The sequence below is a fragment of the Chelonia mydas genome, chromosome 3, assembly GCF_015237465.2.
Source record: "Chelonia mydas isolate rCheMyd1 chromosome 3, rCheMyd1.pri.v2, whole genome shotgun sequence".
Lineage (NCBI taxonomy): Eukaryota > Metazoa > Chordata > Testudines > Cheloniidae > Chelonia > Chelonia mydas.
Window position 1 is genome coordinate 183887950 of NC_057851.1, and position 24932 is coordinate 183912881.

The 24932-nt window shown below is 49.9% G+C and overlaps 1 protein-coding gene and 1 long non-coding RNA gene across 4 annotated transcripts in view; one reads left to right on the forward strand and one right to left on the reverse strand.

Annotated features, from left to right (window-relative positions):
* The first annotated feature begins 768 nt into the window (after nt 1–768).
* On the forward strand, nt 769–16247 carry LOC122465233. Its single transcript, XR_006289926.1, has 3 exons — nt 769–1193; nt 2967–3098; nt 14127–16247. It is a non-coding gene; the product is annotated as an uncharacterized LOC122465233 (long non-coding RNA).
* A 5848-nt stretch (nt 16248–22095) lies between these two features.
* Nucleotides 22096–24932, reverse strand: part of XPO1 (exportin 1) — a 79079-nt gene continuing 76242 nt past the window's right edge. For all 3 annotated transcript variants that reach the window (XM_037896002.2, XM_037896003.2, XM_037896004.2), the window contains 4 exons: nt 24528–24662; nt 24266–24425; nt 24073–24169; nt 22096–23145 (listed from right to left, as the gene is read on the reverse strand). In XM_037896002.2, coding sequence (XP_037751930.1) covers nt 22999–23145; nt 24073–24169; nt 24266–24425; nt 24528–24662 — 539 coding nt within the window. In that variant the 3' untranslated portion in view covers nt 22096–22998. The remainder of the gene's footprint in view (nt 23146–24072; nt 24170–24265; nt 24426–24527; nt 24663–24932) is intronic.

Sequence of the window (24932 nt, forward strand, 5' to 3'; positions counted from 1 at the left end):
ACAAGAGAAGGGGGGTGAGTTTTGGAATGGACATGTGCAACACGTCTCAAAGAACATCAGTTTCAGAAAGATTACTAACTTTTTTTTTTCTTGGCACGCTCGCACATTGCAATTCCAATGTAGGTGACTCTCAAGCAGTTGCATCGGAGGTGGGCTCGGAGTTCATGAACAAGCTGATTGCAAAACTGCTCGGCCGAAGCCAGCATCGTCTCTGGCCTGCTGAGTGATGGCATAATGTGTTGGGAACATGTGCACTGAAGACCAGGTTGCCATTCTGCAGATGTCTTGAACAGGGACTTGCACGAGGAAAGAGGCCTGCGATCTTGTAGAATGAGCAGTCAGGTTCACAGGAGGCGGAAAGCCAGCCTGCTCGTAACACGTGTGAATGCACAATGTAATCCAGGGTGAGATTCTCCGGGCAGAGGTAAGATGGTTACCTACCTTTCGTAACTGTTGTTCTTTGAGATGGGATGCTCATGTTCATTCCATTCTAGACATGCGCAGCCAGAGATTTTTGCCTAGCGGTACCCGTAGGGCCGGCTGTGGTGCCCACTGGAGTGCCGCACTCATGCTGCAGTATCTCAGGTGTCGCTGCCCCTACGCCCTCTCTGTTCCTTCTTGCTGACAACTCCAACAAAGGGGCAGGAGGGTGGGTAATGGAATGGACACGAGCAACACATCTTGAAGAACAACAGTTATGAAAGGTAGGTAACTGTCTTTTCTTCTTTGAGTGCTTGCTCATGTTGATTCCATTCCAGGTGACTCACAAGCAGGATCAGCGGAGGTGGGCTCAGAGTTCACAGCCTCACAGCACTGCTCTGCAAAGCCAGCATCATCTCAAGCCTCCTGGGTCAGCGCGTAGTGTGACGCAAACATGTGGACAGACAACCAGGTTGCGGCCCAACAGATCTCGTGGATTGGCACCTGCGCCAGGAAGGCAGCCTGCACCCTAGTTGAATGAGCCATCACAATCACCAGCTCATAGCAGCAGCGGATGCAGGCCGTGATCCAAGATGAGATTCTCTGGGCTGACACTGGGCAACCTTTCATGCTATCCATGACAGCAACAAACAACTGTGTTGACTTACAGAACGACTTTGTTCTATCAAAGTAGAAGGCCAGCGCCCATCTGACACCCAGGATATGCAGCCTGCACTCCTCATCCATCGCATGAGGCTTTGGACAGAGGACTGGTAAGTAAATGTCTTGAACAAGTGTGGAACCGGGAGATGACCTTGGGCAGAAAGGCTGGGTGTGGACGTAGCTGGAACTTGTCCCTATAGAAGACTGTATAGGGGGGCTCTGACATGAGTGCCCTGATTTTGGACACCCTACGGGCCCAAGTTATAGCGACCACAAAGGAGACCTTCCAGGAGAGAAGCAGAAGGGAGCAGAAAGCCAAGGGTTCGAAGGGGGGACCCATAAGCCTGGACAGCACACGATTCAGGTCCCAAGGCAGGACCAGGTCTCAAACATGCGGGTAAAGGTGCTCCAAACCCTTCAGGAAGCACCCCATCATGGGATGGGCGAAGACCAACTGGCCTTGAAGCAGAGGGTGGAACACTGAAATGGCTGCCAGGTGCACCTTGATCAAAGATAGAAACAGACCCTGATGCTTAAGGTTCATTAAATAGTCCAGGACTCTTGCAGCGGGGCCTCTTCCACATGAATGTGTTGATCCGAGGTCCAACACATGAACCACTTCCACTTTGCCACATGTTTCCTGCTGCCCAGAAGGACCTGCTGGACACCAGTGGAACACCCCCGTTCGTCCGTACTCAGCCACAGAACAGCTAAGCCATCTAGTGCAGTGACTTTAGGTTTGAGTGCTGCAGGTTGCCATGGTTCTGGACAGCAGATCCAGCCGAAGAGGTTGCTGCATCAGGGTGGCTGCTGAGAGACTGAGCAGCATGCCGAACCAGTGTTGACGAGGCCACGCCAGGGCTATGAGGATGATTGTTGCTTTGTCTTGCTTTCCCTTGGGCAGGACTCTGTGGATTAATGGTACTGGCGGGAAGTTGTATATCGGTGCTCCCAACCTCAGGATTAGGAAGGCATCCGACAGGGAACCTTTGTCCCTGCCCTGCAGAGAACAGAACAGGTGGCACTTCCTGTTCTGCCTTGACACACAAAGATCCACCTTGGGAGTCCCCCACCTGCGGAAGATCAGGCTGACCACCTCCAGATGGAGTGACCATTCGTGGCGAGACAAGAAGGTCCTGTTGAGGCGATCTGCCAGGACGTTCTTGGCTCCAGGCAGGTGGGCAGCTACCAGATGAATGGTATGTCGCACACAAAAGTCCCAGAGGCTGAGTGCTTCCTGACAAAGGGCTGAAGTCCTGGTTCCACCCTGCATGTTGATGTAGTACATCGCGGCTATATAGTCCATGAGGACCTGCATCACCCTGCCCTTCAGGTGGAGCAAGAACGCCTGGCAGGCCAGGTGAACTGCTTTGAGCTCCCTGACATTGATGTGAAGAGCCAGATCACTGTGTAGCCAGTGGCCCTGGGTGTTGAGCTTGCCCAGATGGGCTCCCCAGCCCAGGTCAGACGCGTCCAAAACCAGGGTAAGCGATGGAGACGGGGTTACAAAGGGAACCCCCTGTAGCACCGACTTGGAATCCAGCCACCAGTCCAAGGACGAGAGGATGTGGCTCAGCACCGTGACCACTTGGTCCAGGCGTGTCTGCTAGGGATATAGACCGAGGTCAGCCACGTCTGCAGAGGTCGTAGATGAAGATGGGCATGGCTGACCATATATGTGCATGCGGCTATGTGGCGCATTAGACGCAGGCATGTATGGGCTGTGGTAAGTGGTTGGCTCTTCACGTGGGCAATGAAATCTGACATGGCCTGGAAGCGAGCTTCCAGAAAGAAGGCCCTGGCTCATGTGGAGTTCGAGAACCACTTCAGTAAACTATGCGTTGGACCAGTGTTAATGTGGACTTTTCTGTGTTTATTAACAGGCCCAGATCATTGCAGACGGACCACACCAGGCCGAAGCTCCGTCGGACCTGACCTGCTCCAGAGACCTGCCTTTGATGAGCCAGTCATCAAGATATGGGAAGAGCTGGACCCCCCCGCCCCCGACGTCTCAGGTAAGCCGCTACCAGAGCCACACACTTAGTGAGGGGGCCGAAGACAGGCCAAAGGATAATGTCCGGACACTACGAAACGCAGAAAGCACCTGTGGCCCGGGAATATGGAGACATGAAAGTAAGCATCCTCTAAGTTGAGAGCAGCGTACCAGTCCCACGGATCCAGGGAAGGAATGATAGAGGCCAGGGAGACCATGCGGAACTTCTTGAGAAACTTGTTGAGGCCATGCAGGTCCAGGATGGGCCTGAGGCCCCCCTTTGACCTTCGGGATTAGGAAGTAGCGGGAATAGAATCCTCTTCCTTCCATGTCCTGAAGAACCCCTCCACAGCCCCCAAGCCCAGGAGCTTCTCTAACTCCGGAACGAGAAGTTGCTTGTGAGAAGGGTCCCTGAAGAGGGACGGGAAGATGCAAATGTGGGAAGAAGGGGCGGCCAAAAACTGCAGGGTATACCTCCGAGCCACTATATCCAGGACCCAGTGGTCCGACGTAACCCGCAACCAGGCCAAGTAGTAAGGGAAAAGGCAGTTGAGGAAAAGACAGGTAGGGTCTGGTCAACTGTGACATCGCTCTCAGGCACACCCTAAATGATCATTTCTGGCCCCCTGGGTGTTTGGCCATCCCAGGCTGGGCTGGTGAGTGGGAGGAAGAAGGGCGACAGCCACTAAAACTAATGTCCCTTCTCCTTGTATGTCCCTGACAAGGCTGCCAGGGTCTTGGCAGTGGCAGTGGTCAGAAAGGCTTCCTGGCTGATTGTGGCGTGTGCATGCCCAACGAGCGAAGGGTAGCCCTAGTGTCCTTCAACCCATGCAGCCTGGTGTCCGTTTGATCTGAGAAACAACCAACTCTGTCAAAGGGGAGGTCCTGGATCGAGGCCTGCATCTCCTGGGAGAGGCCTGCCGTCTGAAGCCAGGAACTACGTTGCATGACCACTGGCAATGTGACCACCCTTTCCGCCGACTCCGTGTCCCATGCCATTTGCAGGGAGCAGCTGGCTGCCGCCATACCCTCCTCCTTCAGAGTGCCAAACTCTTGGGCCAAACCCTGAGGAAGGGATTCCTAGAACTTTGAGACCATCCCAGAAATTAAAACCCAAAATTGCAGGCTAGGGGTAGATTAAATCTTTCTCCCAAATAAATCAAGCTTCTTAGCATCTTTGTTTTGGGGAGTCAAGGAGTGGGGACTTGCTTGTCTTTTCGTTGGCTGCAAATACAACCATTGAGCCCGGGGGCAGGTGGGGATAGAGGTACTGAAACCTTTGGCTGGCACAAAGTATTTTTTCTCTGCCCATTTTGAGGTGGGCGGGATGGAGGAGGAGGTCTGCCACAAAGCTATCTTTGGCTATCTTGAGGACCCCCTCATGCACAGGCAGGACGACCAGGGTGGGCATAGAGGCCAAGAGGATGTTGAAGACAGTGTCCTCCTACTCCGCCCTCTCCTGTACTTTGATCCCCAAGTTCTCAGCCACATGCCGGAGAAGGGCTTGATGTTCCCTAAAGTCATCCAGCAGGCTGGCTCTGGAAGGTCCCACGACCGCCTTGTCTGGGGACAACAAGGAAGACTGGACCACTGGTGGGGGTGCTGGAGTCTCGACCACTGTCGGAGAAAAAGGCTTTGGGGTGGGTATAGGTTCCTCCGCCCTGACCTCAGAACAGGCTTCCAGTACCGAGTCCGGTGGTGCCGCCACTCGATGTTCTGCCATGGCCACCGAGGAATGCTGTGAAGGAGGCATAGTCACAACCAGTACGCCCCGTGCACTCCAATAAGGCCCTGTGCTGGCCACTGGCCATGCTGCCAGTGCGGTGCCGCAGACGAGGGAGCGGGCTCCGGTGCCCAATCATGCCAATGAGACCTTGGCAATAGGTTAAACTGGCCCTCCATCCCGGAGGAACCCCCTTCCGGCAACCAGGGAGGGGTTGTCGATGCCTGCGTTTGTTTGGTGATCGTGGCTACTAGTGACGATTGCCCACGTGTAACTGAACAGTAACTGTAGCGTGGAGAGCAGTACCAGTGCTGGGGAGACCGGTATTGGGACGGGGAATGCTCCCACCATGCTGGTGATCAGGACAGATGCTTAAAGAATGACCACTGAGAAAGTGAGCAGTGTCAGGAATAGTAGCGGGAGTGTCGGCTCTGTGCTGGAGAATAGCGTCGCGGGGATCTGGGAGCTCGACTAGGCGACCCACGACACGATGGGGATCTGCCCCGGGATTCCTGACATGGCGGCGAAGATTGACGCCTCCTGTCCAGTGACTGGCATTGTTCCCCTGGATCTTAATGGTGGGCTTGCCCTCTTGGAGAAGCTTAGCTGGGTCCTGCAGGACTGGGGTCGTCATCGGAGCAGGTGGAGACCTGTGCTCTCTCTGCACTGAGGGAGCTTGGGATGATGAAGGTGCAGGCAGAAGTATGGGTCCCAGACCGCTCCCAGGAGTTGGTGGCAGGCCTTTAAGGGGGCTTGGCACCCCAATCAGGGAGGCACAATCTTGTGACTCCGGAACAGCCTGAAGGGAGGCCCAGGTCCCTTGATAGATGACCGTGGGCCTTCTTGCTTGGTGCCGCGGAGAGCTTCTTGGCCTTCTTCTTTGGCACCAGTGATGGCGAATAGTGCCAGGAGGAGCCGGGTGCCGGCGATGCGCTGTGCATAGAGGCTGTGGCATTCTGCACAACCTGTCTGGATGGCTCAGAAGCTGGGCGGAGGGTGGAGTCCATCAGGAGAGCCCTGAGGCAGATGTCCTGCTCCTTTGGGGTGTGGGGACGAAAGTTTTTGCAGATCCGGCACCACTCCTTAACATGGAACTCCCTCAGGCACTTAAGGCAGCTGCCGTGTGGGTCACTCACAGACATAGGCCTGCTGCAGTCTGAGCAGGGCTTAAACCCAGGAGACCGGGACATGCTGCGCCTGGGGCAAAGTCCCGCTGGGACCCTAACTACTATCACTTAACTACTTAACTGTTTAACTACTTAAGACTAGCAAAAGTGAATTATGTACAAAGGCCTTAAGGCATGATGTTCAGAATGGTAGACAACTGCTAGCTCTTACTAAGCAAGAAAGGTGCTCCGACTGACCACCATGGGTAGTAAGAAGGAACTGAGAGGGTGCAGGGACGGTGGCGCCTGATATACCAGGACATGAGCATGGCACTCCAGAGGGCCCCACAGCCAGCCCTATGGGGACCGCTAAGGCAAAAATCTCTGACAGCCACGCATGTGGGCGCATGCACACCTAGAATGGAATCAACATGAGCAAGCACTTGAAGAAGAAGGGAAGGCCTTTCACCCTCTCTGCTATTGCTATGAATAGCAGAGTTGATCTGTGAAACAGCTTCGTCTTGTGTATATAGAACGCCCGGGCTCACCTAACATCCAGAGTGTAGATGTTGCTCCTCCCTGTTCAGATGCAATTTCGGGAAGAACACTGGTAGGAAGATTGCTTGACTGCAGTGGAACTGCGAAACCGCTTTCAGAAAGAAACGTGGGTGCGGATGCAGCTGCACCTTATCCTTAAAGATCATATACGGGGGTGCCGACGTGAGGGCATGAATTTCCGAAGCCCTTCTGGCTGAGGTGATGGCCACTAAAAAGGCCACTTTCCAAGGGCGGTGAACCAGCAAGCATGTTACCAGTGGCTAAAATGGGGGACCCATAAGCTTCAAAAAGATGAGGTTCAGGTCCTAGGAAGAAATACAACCTGGAAGAAATAGGATCTCTAACTTGGGCATGGTATAACCTCTCTAGGCCTTTAAGGAAATGGATAACCAATCTCATGTGAAAAGACAGACCAGAGATTGACCAGGGGCTGGAAGGCCAAAATCACTGCCAGGTGGACTTTGAAGAAATAGCTAGACCCTCTTGTTTCAGATGCAAAAAGTACTCTAATATAGACTGCAACAAAGATTGCACAGGTGAAACTCTGCGCTGGGAAGGCCAGGTGGAGAACTGCTTCCATTTTCGGAGGTAAGTGGTCCTCGTGGAGGGGTTTCTACTGCCTAACCAAACTTTACAGACTTGCTCAAACCATGTTTGCTCCTCAGGATTCAGCTGCAGAGCATCCAGACTGTCAGATGAAGAGAGCTGAGGTTTGGGTGGAGCAGATGACTGTGGTCTCAGGCGATCAGGTCCAGGTATAGCGGAAGCAGAAGCGGGGCCTCCACAGAGATGGGTGGTGAACCAATGTTGTCAGGGCCATACAGGAGCTATGACTCATGACTAGTCCCACTTGATCTTCATCAGAACCTTGTACATTAGTGGGATAGGAAGAAAAGCGGAATACAAATGATCTATCCACTATAGCAGTAAGGCATCCATAAGAGACCCCAGGCTGTGGTCTCGGAGAGAGTAGAACTGGTGGCATTTCCTGTTGCTTCGGGTACCAAACACATCTATTTGCGTCTATCTGGGGAGCCCCCCACAGTTGGAAAAAAGACAAGTTACCTTTTCCATAACTTGTGTTCTTCAAGAGGTGTTGCTCATGTCCATTCAACTTAGATGTGCATGCTCACCAAATGCACTAGCGCCAGACGTTTTTCCCTCAGCAATGTCCGTAGGGGACTGGCTCCAGCGCCCCCTGTAATGGCACACACATGTCGCAGTATATAAGGCGCCGCTGGTTCCCCGCACCCTCAGTTCCTTCCTGCAGGAATCTCCGACAGTGGGGAAGGAGGGCAGGTTGTGGAATGGACATAAGCAACACATCTCGAACACCAGTTATGGAAAAGGTAACTGTCTTTTCTTGTTTGAGTGCTTACTCATGTCCATTCAACTTAGGTGACTCCCAAGCAGTACCCCTCGGAGGTGAGTAAGGAGTTCACAGATATGTAGATTGCAACACAGCTCTTCCAAACCCAGCGTTGTCCCTGGCCTGCTGAGCGATGGCGTAGTGGGCCATGAACATGTGCACAGCGGACCATGTCGCAGCTTTACAGATATCCTAAATTGGGAAGTGTGCCAGGAAGGCCACCAAAGAGGCCAGCACTCTGGGCGAGTGGGCTCTGACTCTTGGCGGTGGAGGGACTCCCGCCAACTCATAGCAGGTCTGAATGCAAGAGGTGATCCAGTTAGAAATCCTCTGCGTTGACATTGGGAGGCCCTTCATCCTATCAGCTGTAGAGACGAAAAGCTGAGTAGACTTACAGAAAGGCTTTGTCTGATCTAGGTAGAAAGCCAGAGCCCTTCTTACATCCAAAGCATTCACTAGTCTCATGGGGCTTAGAGCAGAAGACTGGAAGGAAGATGTCCTGGCTCACGTGGAAAGCAGACACCACCTTGGGAAGGAAGGCCGGGTGGGACCGGAGCTGTACCTTGTCCTTATAGCAGACTACGTACGGTGTGGTTCTGAGGTCAGGGCTTGCAGCTCGGAGACTCGCCTCGCCGACGTCGTCACCACCACCAGGAAAGCTACCTTCCATGATAGATGAGACAGAGCATGAGACCAAAGGCTCAAAGGGCGGGCCCATGAGCCTGGCAGAACCAAGTTGAGATCCCACTGAGGGGCTGGGGACCACAGTTGAGGAAAGAGTCTCTCGAGGCCTCCAAGGAACCTGACCGTCATGTCATGGATAGAACACCATCTGCCCCGGATTGGCGGATGAAAGGCCAAAATGGCCACCAGATGCAACATGATAGAGGAGTGCACCAGGCCCTGGTTCTTTAAATGAAGCAGGTAGTCCGAGATCGACTGCACCGAAGAATACGAAGGGGACATGCGCCTTTCGGCCGCCCCACGGGAGAACTTTGTCCACTTTGCCAGGTAGTTCTCCCTAGTCGAGGGCTTTCTACTCTTGAGGGCGACCTTCCTGAGTCCTTCCAAACAGGCCTATTCATCTGGGTTCAGCCACGCTGTGAAGTGGAGGAACACATGGTTGGGGTGCAAGAGTTGGCCATGATCCTGTGACAGCAGGTCCGGTCGGTTTGGCAGGGGCCAGGGAGGGATTGCTGACAAGCTTGATAGCATCCCGAACCAGTGCTGGTGAGGCCATGCCAGGGCGACCCTGATAACCAGCACCTTGTCCCTCTTGATTTTTGCTAGGACCTTGCTGATGAGCAGAATCAGAGGGAACGCGTACATCAGGCTTCCTGCCCACAGCAGGAAGAAGGCATCTGAGAGGGAGCCCTTGCCCAGACCCCATCTGGAGCAAAACCTGTGGCACCTCCTGTTCTGCCTGGTGGCAAACAAATCCACTTGGGGAGTTCCCCACCTCTGGAAGATCATGCCGGCTACCTTCGGGTGGAGCATCCACTTGCGGTGAGAGGAGAAATCCCTGCTTAGGTGATCTGCTAGCGTGTTTCCGGCAACTGAAAGGTGACACGCTTCTAGATAGATTCCATGATTGATGCAGAAGTCCCAGAGTGCCTCTTGGCAGAGGGCCGAGGATCGTGCTCCACCTTGCCTGTTGATGTAGAACATTGAGGCTGTGTTGTCCATGAGGACTTTGACTACTCTGCCTGAAAGGTGAGGTAGGAAGACTGCGCATGCTCTGCGCACTGCCCTGAGCTCTTTGATGTTTATGTGTAGCGCCAATTCCTCTGGGGACCACATACCTTGGGTCTGGAGGGTGGAGAGGTGTGCCCCGCAGCCGAGGTCCAAGGTGTCCGAAACCAACTTGACTGAGTGAGGAGTGCTGACCAAGGGAACTCCTTCCAGGACTTTTCTGGGGTTGGTCCACCATCGCAGCGAGGTAAATACTGTCGCGGGGATGGTGACGACCTTCTCCAGGTGGTCCCTGGACTCGGAGTTAGACCGTCGCCAGCCATTGTTGCAGGGGTCACATCCGGAGCCAGGCGCGGTGCACCGCATATGTACACACTACCATGTGACTTAGTAGGCACAGGCAAACCCTGGCCATGGTCAGGGGAAACGTGGAGACCTCCACAACGAGGTCCATCAGTGCCCTGAATCTCTACAGCAGCAGGAATGCCCTGGCGCAGGTCGAGTCAAGCACTGCTCCAATGAACTCTATCCTCTGTACCAGAACTAACTGGGATTTTTTGTCGCTCACCAACAGGCTGAGGCAATGGCAGGTGGCTAACAGCATAGCAACATCCCTTTGGACCTGGCTCTGCCCTTGACTAGCCAGTCGTCGAGGTATGGGTAGATCTGGACACCCTGATGTCTGAGGTAGGCAGCCACGACCGACATGTACTTGGTGAATATCTGCAGTGCTGTCTCTAGGCCAAATGGGAGGACCGCAAACTGATAGTGGTTGGGATCTACCATAAACTGGAGGGAGCATCTGTGTCCCATGAAGATGGCGATGTGAAAGTACGCATCTTTCAGATTGAGGGTGTTATACCAATCTCCCAGATCCAGGGAGGGGATGATAGAAGCCAGGGAGACTATTTGGAACTTGAAGTTCTTGAGATAGCGGTTGAGGCAACGCAGGTCTAGGATGAGGTCTGAGACCACCCTTAGGTTTTGGGATTAAGAAATAATGGAAATAGAACCCCTTTCCTCTTAAGTGATGTGGAACCTCTTCTACGGCTCCCACCCAAAGGAGGGACTGGACTTCTTGTACCAAGAGTTGCTCGTGACACAAATTGGAGGATGTATTGTGCTGAGCACTCTATGGTCTGAAGTAATGAGAGCCTAAGCACTGAAGAGGAACAGGTGGTCAGAAAATAGAGGGGTAACTGGATTCGATGTTACAGGGCCTGAGATGTCAACCTCGAGCCTCTCGTCAAAAAGAGTGTTTCAAGCTCAGAGTGCCTGGGGGTGGCCTGCACCAGCCCTGTAGGGGGAGCTGGTGGAGGTGGTTTATGCCTGAACCCCATTCTTCCTCCCCTGCGGGTCCTGGGTGGCTGGCTGGGCAAAGTATCAGCCAGTCTGTTGGGGCCTGTAATGCTTTCTAGAAGCCACTGGGGTACATAACCCCAGGGATTTCAGAGTTGCCTTAGAGTCTTTAAGATCATGGAGTCTAGCATAGGTTTGCTCTGAGAAGAGCGAGGACCCTTCAAAGGGGAGATCTCAGAGGGTTTGTTGCACCTCCTGGGGAGGACCCAACGACTGTAGCCAAGAGCTTCTATCCATGGTTACAGCTGTGGCCATAGACCAAGCCATAGAATCAACTGCTCCCAGTGGTGCCTGTAAGGAGGCCCTAGCTACTGTTTTCCCATCCTTGATCAGTGAGAACTCCTGTCTGACATGTTAAGGGAGCAGGTCTTTAAATTTCTGCATAGCTTCCCACATACTAAAATCATAGCGGCCCAGCAGCGCCTGCTGGTTTGCTATACAAAGTTGCGACCCTCTTATAGTGAAGGTTTTCCGGCTGAATAGGTCGCACTTTTTGGGTCCTTTGCTTTAGGCACTGTGCCCGACCGTCCTTGGAAATTTCTCCCATTGGCAACGACCATGACCAGGGATCCTGGAGGAGGATCAGAGCATAAGAACTCACAACTCTTGGCAAGTACGAAATACTTTCACTCCATGTTTTGCCGTGGGAGGGAGGAAAGCGTGGGTCTCCCACAGCACCTTAACTGGGTTCATGACAGCCTTGTTGTGGGATAGAGCCACCTTTGAAGGACCTGTCACCATCAGAATGTCCAGCAGACTGTGGGAGACCTCCTTGACCACCTCTGCCTGAAAACAGATTCGAGCCTACCTGCTTTAGCAAGTCTTGGTGAGCTTTGTGGTCATCTTGTGGAGGGGACGTGCCCACTGCCTCCACAGCCTCATCTGGGGAGGAGGAAGAGGAGCTGGTTAAAGGACCTCCAGTCCTCCCTGTCTTGACCAGGATCTGCAGGGCCTCCTCTTGAGGTGCAGTGCTAAGCTTGGTACCGGAGTCCATATTGGGAGTCTCACAGCGAGGTGTCAGTAGTCCTCTGCTCTCAGAGACCACCGAGAAGAAGTGCCTCGAGAGAGTGCCCTGGCCTGGGCGGAACCACTGTGGGTTCCAGAAGGGCCATTGCATGGGTGCCAACCCCTATGGACCAGGTGGCCAAACTTGGTGGTATCCCCCCACTTGGGGCCATAGTGGAGTAGGAGTGCCTCCATGGGAGTAGCGCAGGCAGCTGCGATGACAAGAAGAGTAGGACCCCACTTCCGACTCAGACAACAATGAAGAGTCCTGGTGGGGCAACCAGGGGTGTGTGGACCCTGTTGGTGCTGGCGATCGGTGCTGCAGCGAAGCCTACGATACGACAACCATGGATGGTTTTCCGCTGAAGACAGTCCTGGTACCAGGTGGTGGCTGGGGGATGCATCCCTGCTGCTCAATAGTACCAGCAGCGCTGAATCCTGCATCACCAGAGACATAGATACCAGCAACAAAAGTAGGTCCCTGGCTGCCGCGAATGCCTCCCAAGTTGATGGTAGTGTAAACAGGTTGTGACCCCTGTTCCCTCTAATTTTTCCCACCCATATGAAATGAATTTTATGTGTACCAATATGGAGGTGATGTGTGACACATCAACTCCATATTGGTGCACATAAAATTCATGTGATGAGTGTGGGGCCGAGGGGTTTGGAGTGTGGGACGGGGCTCAGGGCTGGGACAGAGGGTTGGGTGCAGGGGGTGAGGGCTCCGGCTGGGCGTGCAAGCTCTAGGGTGGGGTCAGGAATGAGGGGCTCAGGGCTGGGGCAGAGGGTTGGGTGCAGGGGCTGAGGGCTCCAGCTGGGGGTGCAGGCTTTGGGGTGGGGCCAGAGTGCAGGGGGGTTTGGGGTGCAGGAGGGTGCTCAGGGGCTATGGCGGGGAGAAAGGACTCCCCCAGCTCTCTCCCCTTGCAGCAGCACCTGGGCTGGGGGCAGGGGAGAGGCACCTTTCCCTGTGGCGGCAGCTCTGGGGCTCAGGCTGCAGGATAGGCACCCCTCCCCTGGCCTAAGCAGGTCCGGGCTGAGGGAGAGCTGTGCCACACCGGCCGCGCCTGGGGCTGGGCCACTGTAGCCCAGCAGGTCTGGATGCCCCAGCTGCTACAGGAACAGGGGTTTCTATTCCTGGTACTTTTTAATTCCAAAGCCCAAGGGTGGTGTACGGTCCATCCTGGACCTGTGAGACCTCAACAAGTACCTAAAGAAGTTAAAGGTCCGCATGGTTTCCCTGGCTTCGGGAGACTGGTATGCCACCCACAACTTGAAGGACGCATACTTCCACCTAGTGATCTTTCAAGGACACAGATGTTTCCTCCAGTTTATGGTGGGGCCCCACCACTACTAGTCTGCAGTCCTTCCATTTGGCCTGGCGACAGCACCGAGGGTGTTTACCAAGGGCATGTCGGTGTTCGTGGCTTACCTCAGGCACCGGTGTACCCAGATCTACCCATACCTTGACAAGTGGCTCGTCAAGGGCAGTTCCAGGTCTCAAGTCCAAAGAGTTGCAGTGCTTCAAGCCACGTGCCGCTCTCTGGGCCTTCTGGTAAACAACAAAAAGTCAATGTTAGTGCCAGTGCAGAGGACAGAGTTCATCAGAACAATCCTTGACTCGACCTGAAGCAGGGTGTTCCTGCCACAGGAAAGGTTCCACATGCTGACGAACCTCATCGCAGAAGTCTCCCCATTCCCTCTGACTACAGCCAGGGACTGTCTGCACAGCTGTAGCAACCTCTTTACCTCCTGTGTGAGGAGACTCTCATGAGAGGGGTCCCTGAAGAGGGACGGGGAAGGTGGGTGGGAATGGGGGGTAGAAAAGAACTGGAGGGTATAACCCTGTTCCACTGTGCTGAGGACCCATTGGTCGGAGATTATAGCAGTCCAAGCAGGGAGAAAAAGGGAAAGGCAGTCGGAGAACACTGGGACAGATGGATCCGGGGAATAGTCTGGTAGGTCACCCTCAGGCGCACCCTCAAAATGACTGTTTGGCCCCTTGCTTGGCACGGGTTGAGCCCAACTGGGAAGAGGGTGGAGGCGGGTGGCTTGGATGTCGCTTGTAGCCCTTGGCTTGCTTGTGGGACTCGTCCTGCCGAGGCTGGCTCCCCGACCCTGAGGCTGCTGCAGTTTGAACCGCTCACGCACCAGGGCTGGGACATAAGGACCCGCACCACCCTGAAAACCCTGGGAGTCCTTGAGGCCATTCAACTTGCTATCTGTTTGCTCCGCAAATAGGGCTCGGCTGCCGAAGGGCAAGTCCTGTATTGACTGCTGAGCCTCAGATGACAAGCCAGAGAGGAGCAGCCAAGAGGCTCACTGCATGGAGATAGTGGAAGCCATGATGCGGGCAGCAGCATCAGTGGCGTCCGACACTGCCTGGAGGGCTGCCCTGGCTGCGGTCGTGCCCTCATCGAGGATCGCTTGAAACCCCTTCTTGGAAGCCTCAGGGAGCGACCCTTCAAACTTGGCCATGGCTTGCCACATATTGAAGTGATACCAGCCAAGGAGGGCTTGGTGGTTGGCCACTCTCAGCTGAAGGCTGGAAGACAAATAAATTTTGCATCCAAAGAGATCCAGCCTCCTCGAGTCTTTATTTTTGGGGGTGGCCCCGGGTTGCCCTTGCCTCTCTTTGTGGTTAACTGCCTCTACCACAAGGGAATTGGGGGCAGAGAGGGAATGTAAGTATTCATGGCCCTTGGTTGGCACAAAATACCTGCATTTGGATCTCTTAAAGATAGGGGCCAGGGAGGAGGGGGTCTGCCACAGGGCACTAGTGATTTTGGAAACTCCTTATGAAGGGGTAGGGCCACCCTGGCAGGAGCTGAGGAGCAGAGAACATCAAACAGAGAGTTAGAGGGCTCTTCCAGTTCCTCTGCCTGAAGCCCCAGGTTGGAAGCGATCCTCTACAAAAGTTCCTGGTGCACTTTGGCATCATCCTGAGGAACCGGGTGAGGGTGCCCCATGATTGCCTTGTCTGGCGACGATAAGGATGATGCCGGTGCTGCGGAAACCTCCATGTCCATTGGTGGTCCAACAGCTTGCTCCCCTGGGTCCTCCTGGACCTGTGGGGTCTTTCTTACCTCCCAAAGCTTTGAGCACCAGACTGGCTACCGAGGCTGCTGGCCTCTCTGAGGCTCCCGACACTGATTGGGCAGCCTGGGACAGTTGGGTGAACCCCCAAGGGTTCCATGGGTACCATGACACTGCCCACTGCACTTGGGGCCATGGAACCAGCGTTGGTGCCGTTGATGCCGGCGTCACTGTAGGTACCGGGGCTTATCCCGCAGTCAGGGAACATTGCTCTGTACCAGAGCTGTAAGTGGAGCGGTTGGTACTGGGCAACTAGGAACGGGCGGAGCGGTGGCTCTTGTCTGACTGGTGCCAGTTGCTGTGACCCGAAGCTGACCTGTCTGAGCGAGTCAGGCATCTTGGTTGGGGTTTCGGAGACCGACGGCGTTCGGCGGATCTGCGTCAGACACCCAGGGATCCATGCCTCATGCTGCTTGACTGGTACCGGGATGTCGAACAGGACTGAGAGCCACTACAGGCCAGCTGTCAGGAGGAACCTCCTGAGAAAGGTCATCTCCTCCTGGGAGACAGATGACGACAACCGGGCAATCGGCGATCTCTGCTCCCCAATCAGTTCTGTGATTGGTACTGGGCCCTTGGAGACAGTTGGGGCCAGTCCTGGAGATCTTGCCAGACTGCACATGCCCCAGAGGGTTTGTGCCAATCCATCAGCAAGGAATGCCTTGAATCCCTCAATTGGTGGCCCCAGCGTGGGTTATGAAGGGGGCTCCGCTGAGCCTGTCTCTCTAGTCCCGAGGCATAACGGCTTTGCACAGGCAAGCAAGGGTGGGACATCCCTCTCGATGGGGAACAGTGCCGCTGAGGCAGGGACACACATAGGTCCCAAAGTCGGTTTTCCCCGAGACTGGGGTACCACTGGAGCGGGTGTGGGTGGCACTGGGAGCGTCAGGATCTCCTGAGCTGCTTGAAGGGCTTCAGGCATCTGAAGCTGGTCATGGCCTGCACCGCTGTCTGGAGTCGCAGACGAAGTACAGGATGGGCTGCACCGCTTGACTTGAGCTGGAGCCCAACTTCCTGAAGGGGGTATTGAGCAGCCCGGCACGGGGCATGGCTCGTCCCCAATCCTCTCCTTTCCCTTGCGAGAGGTAGACCATCCCTTCACATTCTTCTTTGGCTTCATGACCAGAGCCATGGAGGGTGGACGGCACCGGCAGAACACTGCACACGGAGGCCAAGATGCTCAGTGTGGAGTCGGGCTGCTGCTCTGGTGCTGGAGTGAGTGCCGACTCCATTAGGAGCACTCTTAGACTGATATTGCACTCCTTCTTTGTCCTAGGTTTAAAGTGCTTTATCTGCAAGTCCTTATCACTTATGTGCCACTCGCCTAAGCACCTTAGCCAGCTGGTATGTGGATCACTGACGGGCATAGGCTGGTTCCAGCGATCACATGGCTTAAAGTCTGGGGACCAGGGCATGCCCCGTCCCCTGGCTGAGTCCCCTTTGGGACTAACAAAGAGTTGAAAACTACTACTAAGCGTTTAAGGAACTACTAACTATATACAACTATTTTACAGGTTTTCAAAGTTCACAACAACAACAGAGAACAAAACAACTCTAGCCGAAGAAGCAGATGTTCTAGCACCGTCGCTGGCAGCAAGAAGGAACTGAGGGTGGGGGGAGCCGGCAGTGCCCCTTTTTCATGCCATGTGGGCACCACTCCAGAGGGCGCTACAGGCGGTCCCCATCAGATACTGCTAAGGGAAAAACTTCCAGCACAGGTGCATGTGGTGAATGCACACGCACCTAATATGGAATAGACACAAGCAAGCACTCGAAGAACGACCACTTTACGGCTACTTTCTGTGTTTCTTCTTGGGCACTGGTGCTGAGATTCTTGATTGGCAGGAGTGCGCTGCACCAAAGCTAAGGTGCTCGGTGCACTCTGAGTGACTTGGCTCTGAAATAGATCTCAGGGCTTCCTCCATGAAAAGGACCTTCAATCTTGCCTCCCAGACCTTTTTTGTGGCAGGTTTGAAGTCCCTGCAGATCTGGCAATGGTGCTTTCTATGAGACTCCCACAGCACTTGGGAGAGCTTGAATGTGAGTCACTCAATGGCTTCAGGAACCACAGGGCTTGAAGCCCAGTGACCAAGGAATGTCCTGGCATTAGAGAGCAGCCGAACTTTGCTATCTGAGAAGTCCAACTACAATATAACTAAAAACTATCACAACTTTAAACTATATACACTAGAAAAATAGAGAAATAGCAAAAAACCACTGGGGAGTTTGCCAAAGCAAACAAGAGCAGTTCCAGCAACAGTCACAGGCAGTAAGAAGGAAGGGGTGGGGTGGGGGTGGGGGGAGGGCTGCAGGGTCGGCAGGGCCCTTTATACCAATGCTAATAGCATGAAGCACCAGAGGGTGCTAGAGCCAACCTGTCGGATACCACTATGGGAAAAAATTCCAGCAACTGTGCTCAGGGCACATACACCTACGTTGGAATGGACATTTGCAAGCACTCGAAGAAGAATATGCTGTTCATTCAGATTAATATCACAAGGAACAATTTGGAATGGGTTTTTTTTTGTTTTTGATTTTTAAAGGTTAGGACAGTACTGGTGGCAAAATAATTTGCAGGCCAGATTGAAGAAAAAAAAACCCACAGGAAGCCCTGACAGCACCAGGTATTTTCACTGTAATCATCCAGCAACCTTTGCAATAACTCTTTGAGGAACTCACCAGTTCTCTTTCCTGGTGTACAGAATCTCAGAACTTCAACTGGGAGTAAACCATGAGGGTAACCTATGGACATGTTTCCTCTCCAGGGACCTAGGACTCTAATTCCCAAGTTGTAACACCTTTGCTTTCGTCCCAAAGCATGTTTTATTTTCTAGCTTCTCCATTAGATCACCGACTTCCTTAGAAGTCACTCAGTTTTGTTGATGCACCTTCAACTTTAAAGAAAAAGGTTAATTATTTCTTCACACTAATTGCAGGTACAAACGAAGTGCATAAACTAAGATTTTTCTGAAGGGACTAGTATTTTGGGTGCCTCAATTTTGAGGTGACCAAACTTGACCCAGTTAAAGGAGCCTTGGATTTACACAAGATAGCCTTCTGAAATGAATTCCAGCTTCCAAAGTTAGGAGCCTAGCTACCTTTGAGGATCTGGGCCCAAGTCCTTTGCTAAGGATGCTGCTGCTGCATCTACCTCAGAAATGAGGGAATACCATGGGAATCGAGAACTTTATTGAATTTCAGCTCCTAATTGAGAGAGGCAGGGGGTGGGAAAGAGGAGTATTTTCATCATTGCAGCTCAAATCAGCTTTCAAAGCAGAATTGAAATGCACTCCCATCTGCATGTCTGGAAAACGAGAATCTGAAAGAAAAAAGTGTGACCATGCTCCAGACAAGTCTGAGCTGCTGCCTTTATTCACATGAAGAGAAGAGTAGCTGAAGTATCTCAGACTGTTCACAATTTAGAACTACATCCTTATGAATTCTCCAAATGGGTAATTTTTGTGCCCAAGACGTAGTGTGGTATTCTAATAGCTCCCTGACAGGTTCTCACTTCTGTTGCCCTTTCTGCATTTTATCAAGGCAGTACTTGCAATATCTTTCTTCTAGTTCTGTACTCTGTGCAGGAACTGGCAGCTGAAGTGTTGCTGTCTACTGCCCAAAGCTGGTGGGCCACATCCCTTCGGCTTTCTGTCAAAATGAGTATTTCCAAAACTTTCTGCATAAATCTTAAAACCTTATTGGAAATTAGGTCACAGTCCTTAACAGGTTAACAGACACTGAATATTATCAGTTTGTATGTTAGAACACTACCCAAGAAAGCTTTTGGAACAGAATTTTGCTGTAAAATATACTTCACATTTTATGGTAGCCTGGAATGAACATTTAGGGAGTGTCCACACCAGTCTTTACAAGTAAGTTAACTATCTCAAGTAAATTGCCAACCCATTAACTTGAAGTTAAAAATTCAAGAGAAAACAAGCTTTTAAGTGAATATTAACACAACAAAATGTATGTATGTATGTATATACACAATAGAGGATTTGTAATTTTGAAAAATGGCCAGTGCCAGATGCTTCAGAGGGAAAGGACAGAACAGGGCGATTTCAAGTGATCCATCCCATCATCCAGTCACAGCTTCTGGCAGTCAGAGGTTTAGGGACACCTGAAGCATGGGGTTCTGTCCCTGGCCATCTTGAGCTAGTAGGCATTGATGGACCTATCCTCCATGAACTTGTTTTCTTGTATGGATTAGTACGCATAACCTGGATGACAAAGTGCAATTTTTTACTAACGGTCATATAAATATGACAAATGCTGTATCCATACAGCATGCATAGTTCCATGTACAGTAACGTCTCACTTAACATTGTAGTTATGCTCCTGAAAAATGCAACTTTAAGTGAAACAATGTTAAGTGAATCCAATTTCCCCATAAGAATGGATTTAAATGGGGGGGTTAGGTTCCACGGAATTTTTTTTTTTTTGCCATACAGTACTATAGTTGGGAGGTGCCCCCGCCTTACCCCACACAGGCACAGCCCACTGGCACTGGAGACAATGAGGCAGGCAAAGACCCTGAAGGTGCCACAGGCTAGGAGAAGCACGTTGTGCAGCAGCAGCAGCAGCTTCCTCTACTCTGCAAGCACCATGGGCGGGGGGCTCAACCCTCGGCCTGCCCACTCCACCCCTTTCCCCAAGCCCCCACCCTTAACCCGCCTCTTCTTCCCCCCTCCTCCCCCTTTATTCGGCACACCTGAATGTCGGAAGCCAGCTGATTGCTGCTGGCAGGAGGGAGGGGGGAAGAGGAGCGAAGACACAGCGCGCAGGCTCCCCCTCCCTCTGAACACCGCAAGCCAGCTGATTGTCGCAGGCAGGAGGCAGCGGGGAGGCGCACTGTGTCCTCCCCCCGTCCCCGTGGCAATCAGCTGGCTTGTGGTGTTCAGGGGGCAGGATGGGAGAACCGAGGACTTGGTGCGCAGCCTCCCCCCTCCCCTGCCTCCTGCCCGCGGCAATCAGCTGGTTTGCAGCGTTCAGGAGGCAGGGGAGGGAAGGGGAGTCTGTGCACAGAGTCCTTGCTCCTCTCCCCTCCCTCCTGAATGCCACAAGCCAGCTGATTGCCACGAGCAGGAGGCGGGGGGAGCACAGGGAAGGCGCTGATCCGTGGGGTCTGCCAGCGGGTGGGAGGTGCTGGGGGTGTGTGTAGGGGAGCTGATGGGGGGCTGCCAGCTGTGGACAAAGCAGGCAGCCAAACGACGTTATAGCGAAGCATCGCACAACTTTAAATGGAGCATGTTCTGTAATGGAGCAGGGACGCAAGATCAAAACAAGGTTAAGCGAGAGGATATTAAGTGGGGAGTTACTGTACTTGGTAACAGGCATGAATCCTCACAGAGCCATTAAATCTGCAGAGGACAGTGAAAGGCACCAATATTCAGGAAAACAAAGTAAGACCACTGTGGAGTTTCTAGGTTAAAAGGAACCTCCAAGTTAGAATGAATCCAAAAACATTTTAAAGTTGCAGCTGCTCCAAAATGTTAATTCAAATAATAAAATAGCTGTTTGCTGAGCCCCAATTTAAATACATTATCATGGTACGATGTGGTCTGAGAAACATCAATTTAACCTGAGAAAAATAAATCAAGCTGTGGGTGTGAGAAATCAGCTTCATAATGGGAGAGTTGTTTCAACCTTAACTAGAGAGATGATGGAAAGATGTCTTCTCTTTCCATAATTATTATTATGGAAAAAGTATTCTATTTTTCTTTCCATTACATAGGCTGAGTTATTTTAAATTTTATGTGGAAGGTATTTCTTACCTTCATCTATTTTTAGGACTTCTTATTTCTGCTCTTTGTTGACCAGAAGAATGGGGCATTCATGTGATACAATCATTTTACAGAATACTTCCTGAATTTTCTCCATTTTAATAAATCATTTTTTGTCTATTTGATTTCTGCTGCACGTGTGTATTCAATGAGTTCTCTCACTGCCTAGCTCTCTTAAATTACAGCTAACTCGGAACAGAGTATGTACAAGTAGTTTAACTTATCCATTTCAAATAAACTTTACCTTAGATTCCTCTCCATCATTACTTGTATTTAGAAACTGAAATATTTTATCTGCTTGTTGCAACATATGCTCAATTAGTGGATAAGAAAGTTACGCTCATTATGGATATTAATGTAGCCCCGTCTCTGAAGAAATGTCTGCATAAAGGGGGAGAACAATAGCTGCGCTACAGCCACTATGGAGTTGAGAGCCTTATGGCTCAACCTAACGAAGTTGTATCACGTCCCAGGACACAAGAGGTTTGAAAATCACTGGTCTTGGTATTGCCCCCCTCTAGCATTAATGGCTCAGGCTGACAGCATTTGTGTTGCCAAAGGTTCTGCAGACAGGTATGGATTGGCCTTTATTAGTACTAGGCAAAGGAATCAAGCAAGCAGAGATGTTCTTAAGCACAACTGTGGGGAAAATGCCCAGACCCACAAACATTTTGGTTGAGTATGTTCTACGTAGACACTTGCTGACTAATGAACTTTAATTTGATTTGAAAATAAATGCACAATACAAAAAAGTAACTACAGTATTCAAATTTTATATAAAAAAGGATCACACTAATCAACTAACCTCATTTCCTTTACAACTTCACATGAATGTTGTATTTTAGTATCATTGTGACAGTCTTAAGACTGCAGACCAGAGGAATGCAAGCTGTTCCAAGAATCAAGACATCAATAGTTTGGATAGACATACATTCCTTTGTTAGATGGCAAAGAAGAAATGCTAGAGAGGGGAAGCTAGGATGTCAAATCAAAGTGTTCAGTTTTCTTGCCTTTGGTCTCACTACTTCATATACCTTTGAAAGGCATTAAACTACAAAAATGTAGGTGAAAATAGTTTAATATTGTTCAGACCTGCTGATGCTAGCCTAGTCAAAATCAGGCATCTCATTTTTAATTTCTGAACTGAAAACAAGTGTAAGCTCTTCTTGAAGAGCTCTTGCATGTTAAAGTTTGTCATTGCAGTTACAGGAGCATTTATCTAGCCTGATATTCATCTACCTCTTATGGGGTTCTTTTTTCTATAGAGTCAAACATTGAAGTGATCACTGCATTTTTATCCAATAAAAGATAAGCCAAAAGAAGGAAAATAAATGTAAACCAATTTTATTTTGCTTTTAAGTAGTGTTCTTAAAGCACTACAGCATGGTAAACAATGTAAATTAGTATAAGTCATCTCAAAAGCCAGAGTTCTCTTTTTATGAGTTGTTAAAAAGATGCAGCCTATTCTAACAGGATAAATATTTTAACCATTTCACTTCGAGTTAATGAAGGCTCACAAATGAGCAACACTCCTCATTGAGGAAAACAAAAAGCTGTTGTCGACAAAGCGACAGCACACACACAAAAACAAAAGAACTGTGTAAAAATAACTAACTGTACTGTGTTCCCATACTCTTTTGAAGTTGCTTTACAATGGGATGATATGCACATGATCTTGATGCAAACTTGTCATATTACTTGCAAATACATGTAGCCTAGCCTTACCGTTCAGTCCAAAAGCTGCTAACTGTTCAGGTAATGCAGCACTATACTCTTCTGCTTACCATCAACTCAATATGTTTTACTCATTACCTTTTCTTCTAGACTGCAGGGCAGGTTAGAAAGAAAATGATCCCCTCATTAAAAATTGGTACTCTTATAGGAAAAATGTGTAATTTTGCAATAGACTTAACAAGTTATGTTTTGCCTCTCTTTTCCCCTTAGCCACAAAATGGGCATGAAGTATTGGTTTGTTTTTTGTTTTTTTTTAAAATGCCTTAATTCTCAACTTCATGCAAATCTAAATAAAGATGACCAAAACAAAAGCTTAAACAATGGAAGGATATTTCACAGAAAATTTCTTATACAAAAAACACATAAGAAAAAGGGCCACTAGGTGACATTTTAATTTACAAATTGGCATCATTTTGGTCAATATCCAAGTGCTGTTTTCTTCTACCACAACAAAGCAGCTGTACAGAAAGAAAACTGCATAACTGGTTTTATGCATTTTAATCACACATTTCCTCAGGAATTTCATGTGGATTAAGGATGCCAGGGACAGACATCTGAAGCTTATGTTTCTCCTCCTGAGCCTGTCGAAGGGCTGTTTCTCTTTCTTCCAGGAATAAATCGGATGTGTCTTCACCTGCAAATTCCTACACAAATAAGTAGTTTAGTTAGTTCAACGTAAGTGTTTTGAAATCCAAGAATAAAAAGTAAGAAGCTTCCAAAATCCAGACATTTTATACATAAATATGAAAAATCAATTTTTCACACTTGACTGTCAGAACCAGAATTTAAAAACAAGTATTTTCTTATTCAACAGTTGTTGCCACTAAAACCTAAATCAGTATAAGGAATGTAGCAGCATCCTGCATAATATTTGCATTTTCACTAGCTGCTGCAGGTGGGGATACCAGCCTCAAGTTTTGAGTGGTCAGTCTTTTGGGTCCCATTGAAATGTAGGCATTACAACATCAAAATGTTAGAAGTTGAATCTACATTGTAATTCTATTTAGGATACTTTACTGAGGGACATTCCTTCCTTTCATCACCTCTTGAAGGCCAACTTTTATTTCTAAAAGGAAACAGAATGAAACCCTGACTCCAGGAGATCCCCAAAAAGAAAAGTTTAGGGTTCTGAGGACTGAAATGCTTTGTCTATCCCAGCTTACTGGGTTAAATATAATAGTCTGTGATACACAGGAGGATCAGCCTAGAAGATCTAATAGTCCCTTCTGGCCTTAAACTATGAAACTATTCCAAAACCAGGATTGCAATATGGCCTCTGTTTAAAAATGGGCTTACTACACATCTCCCAGTTTGGAAAGATTCACAGCTTCATAGAAATCCATAAGGTGCATCAATCCAGTCTCTTAGTCTAAGGCAACAGGCATTCCTCTGCACCCATACTGAGGTGGCCAATAGTCAAGACTGTGGCCCTACAACTCTGAGATGGTGAAATATAAAAACATGCTGACCTGTTTGCTGCATGACTTTTTATAAGTGATGAACCAGACTCTTTAGTTTTGAATATCACATTCAGCGGTCATTTAAAATTTACACTAACATTCCAAACATACCTTAATTTGGACCAGGAAATCCCTAAGGTGTTCCTTGAAGGCAGGAATATCCTGATTTAAACTGAAGAGTCCTGTTACAAATAGCTTAACCTGTGCACTAAGAGTAAAAATACTAATTAGTACATGGGAAACACAAGAACCCACACTCAATTTTTTTTTTTTTTTTTTTTTTTAACGGCCACAGCACACTTACTCTTGCAGATGAGGAAATGCAGATTTAAGAAGATTAGCAACATACTCCTGAATAAACATTTGGTTGTTCAATGGATTTCCAGGGTTTAAAGGTGTACTTATTTTTCCTTCTTCTACTAAATTGAACATGTACGCAAGAATTGATGCATGCATTGTCAAACCTGCATATGTAAAGCAGAAATGAAATTACTTGTTACTCAAAATAAATTCCTTTATTGTTTAATGATTGCTGTACTGTTTCCCTCAACCTCAAGCACTCTTACCTGCAGTATGTGAAGTATCTGTCACAACAGAAAAAATATGCTGAAGAATGTCACAGAAATAAGTCTGATAAAAACTCTGAGCAGCAGCCTCTTCTTGCGCAACATTCTGTAATAGAGTATAAAGTATCTGAAGACCTGAAAGAAAGCAAAAGGCTGAAGATGACCAAAATCCTTTACATTAGCTTTCCTTTCCAGAAAAAATTGCATATAATCAAGAAGTTCAGATTTGTGCACAGAGAAGTCTGACCTAGACAGAATTATGAGAACCAATATTGAAAGATTTTTCAGGAATTTCTTCAAGCAGCTACCATATTTTTATGGATTTTACATTTCATTATGATTACTAAGTATCAAGACCTCAGGCCCTTACCAAACAAAAACCGTCCACTTAAGTCCTACCTTTGC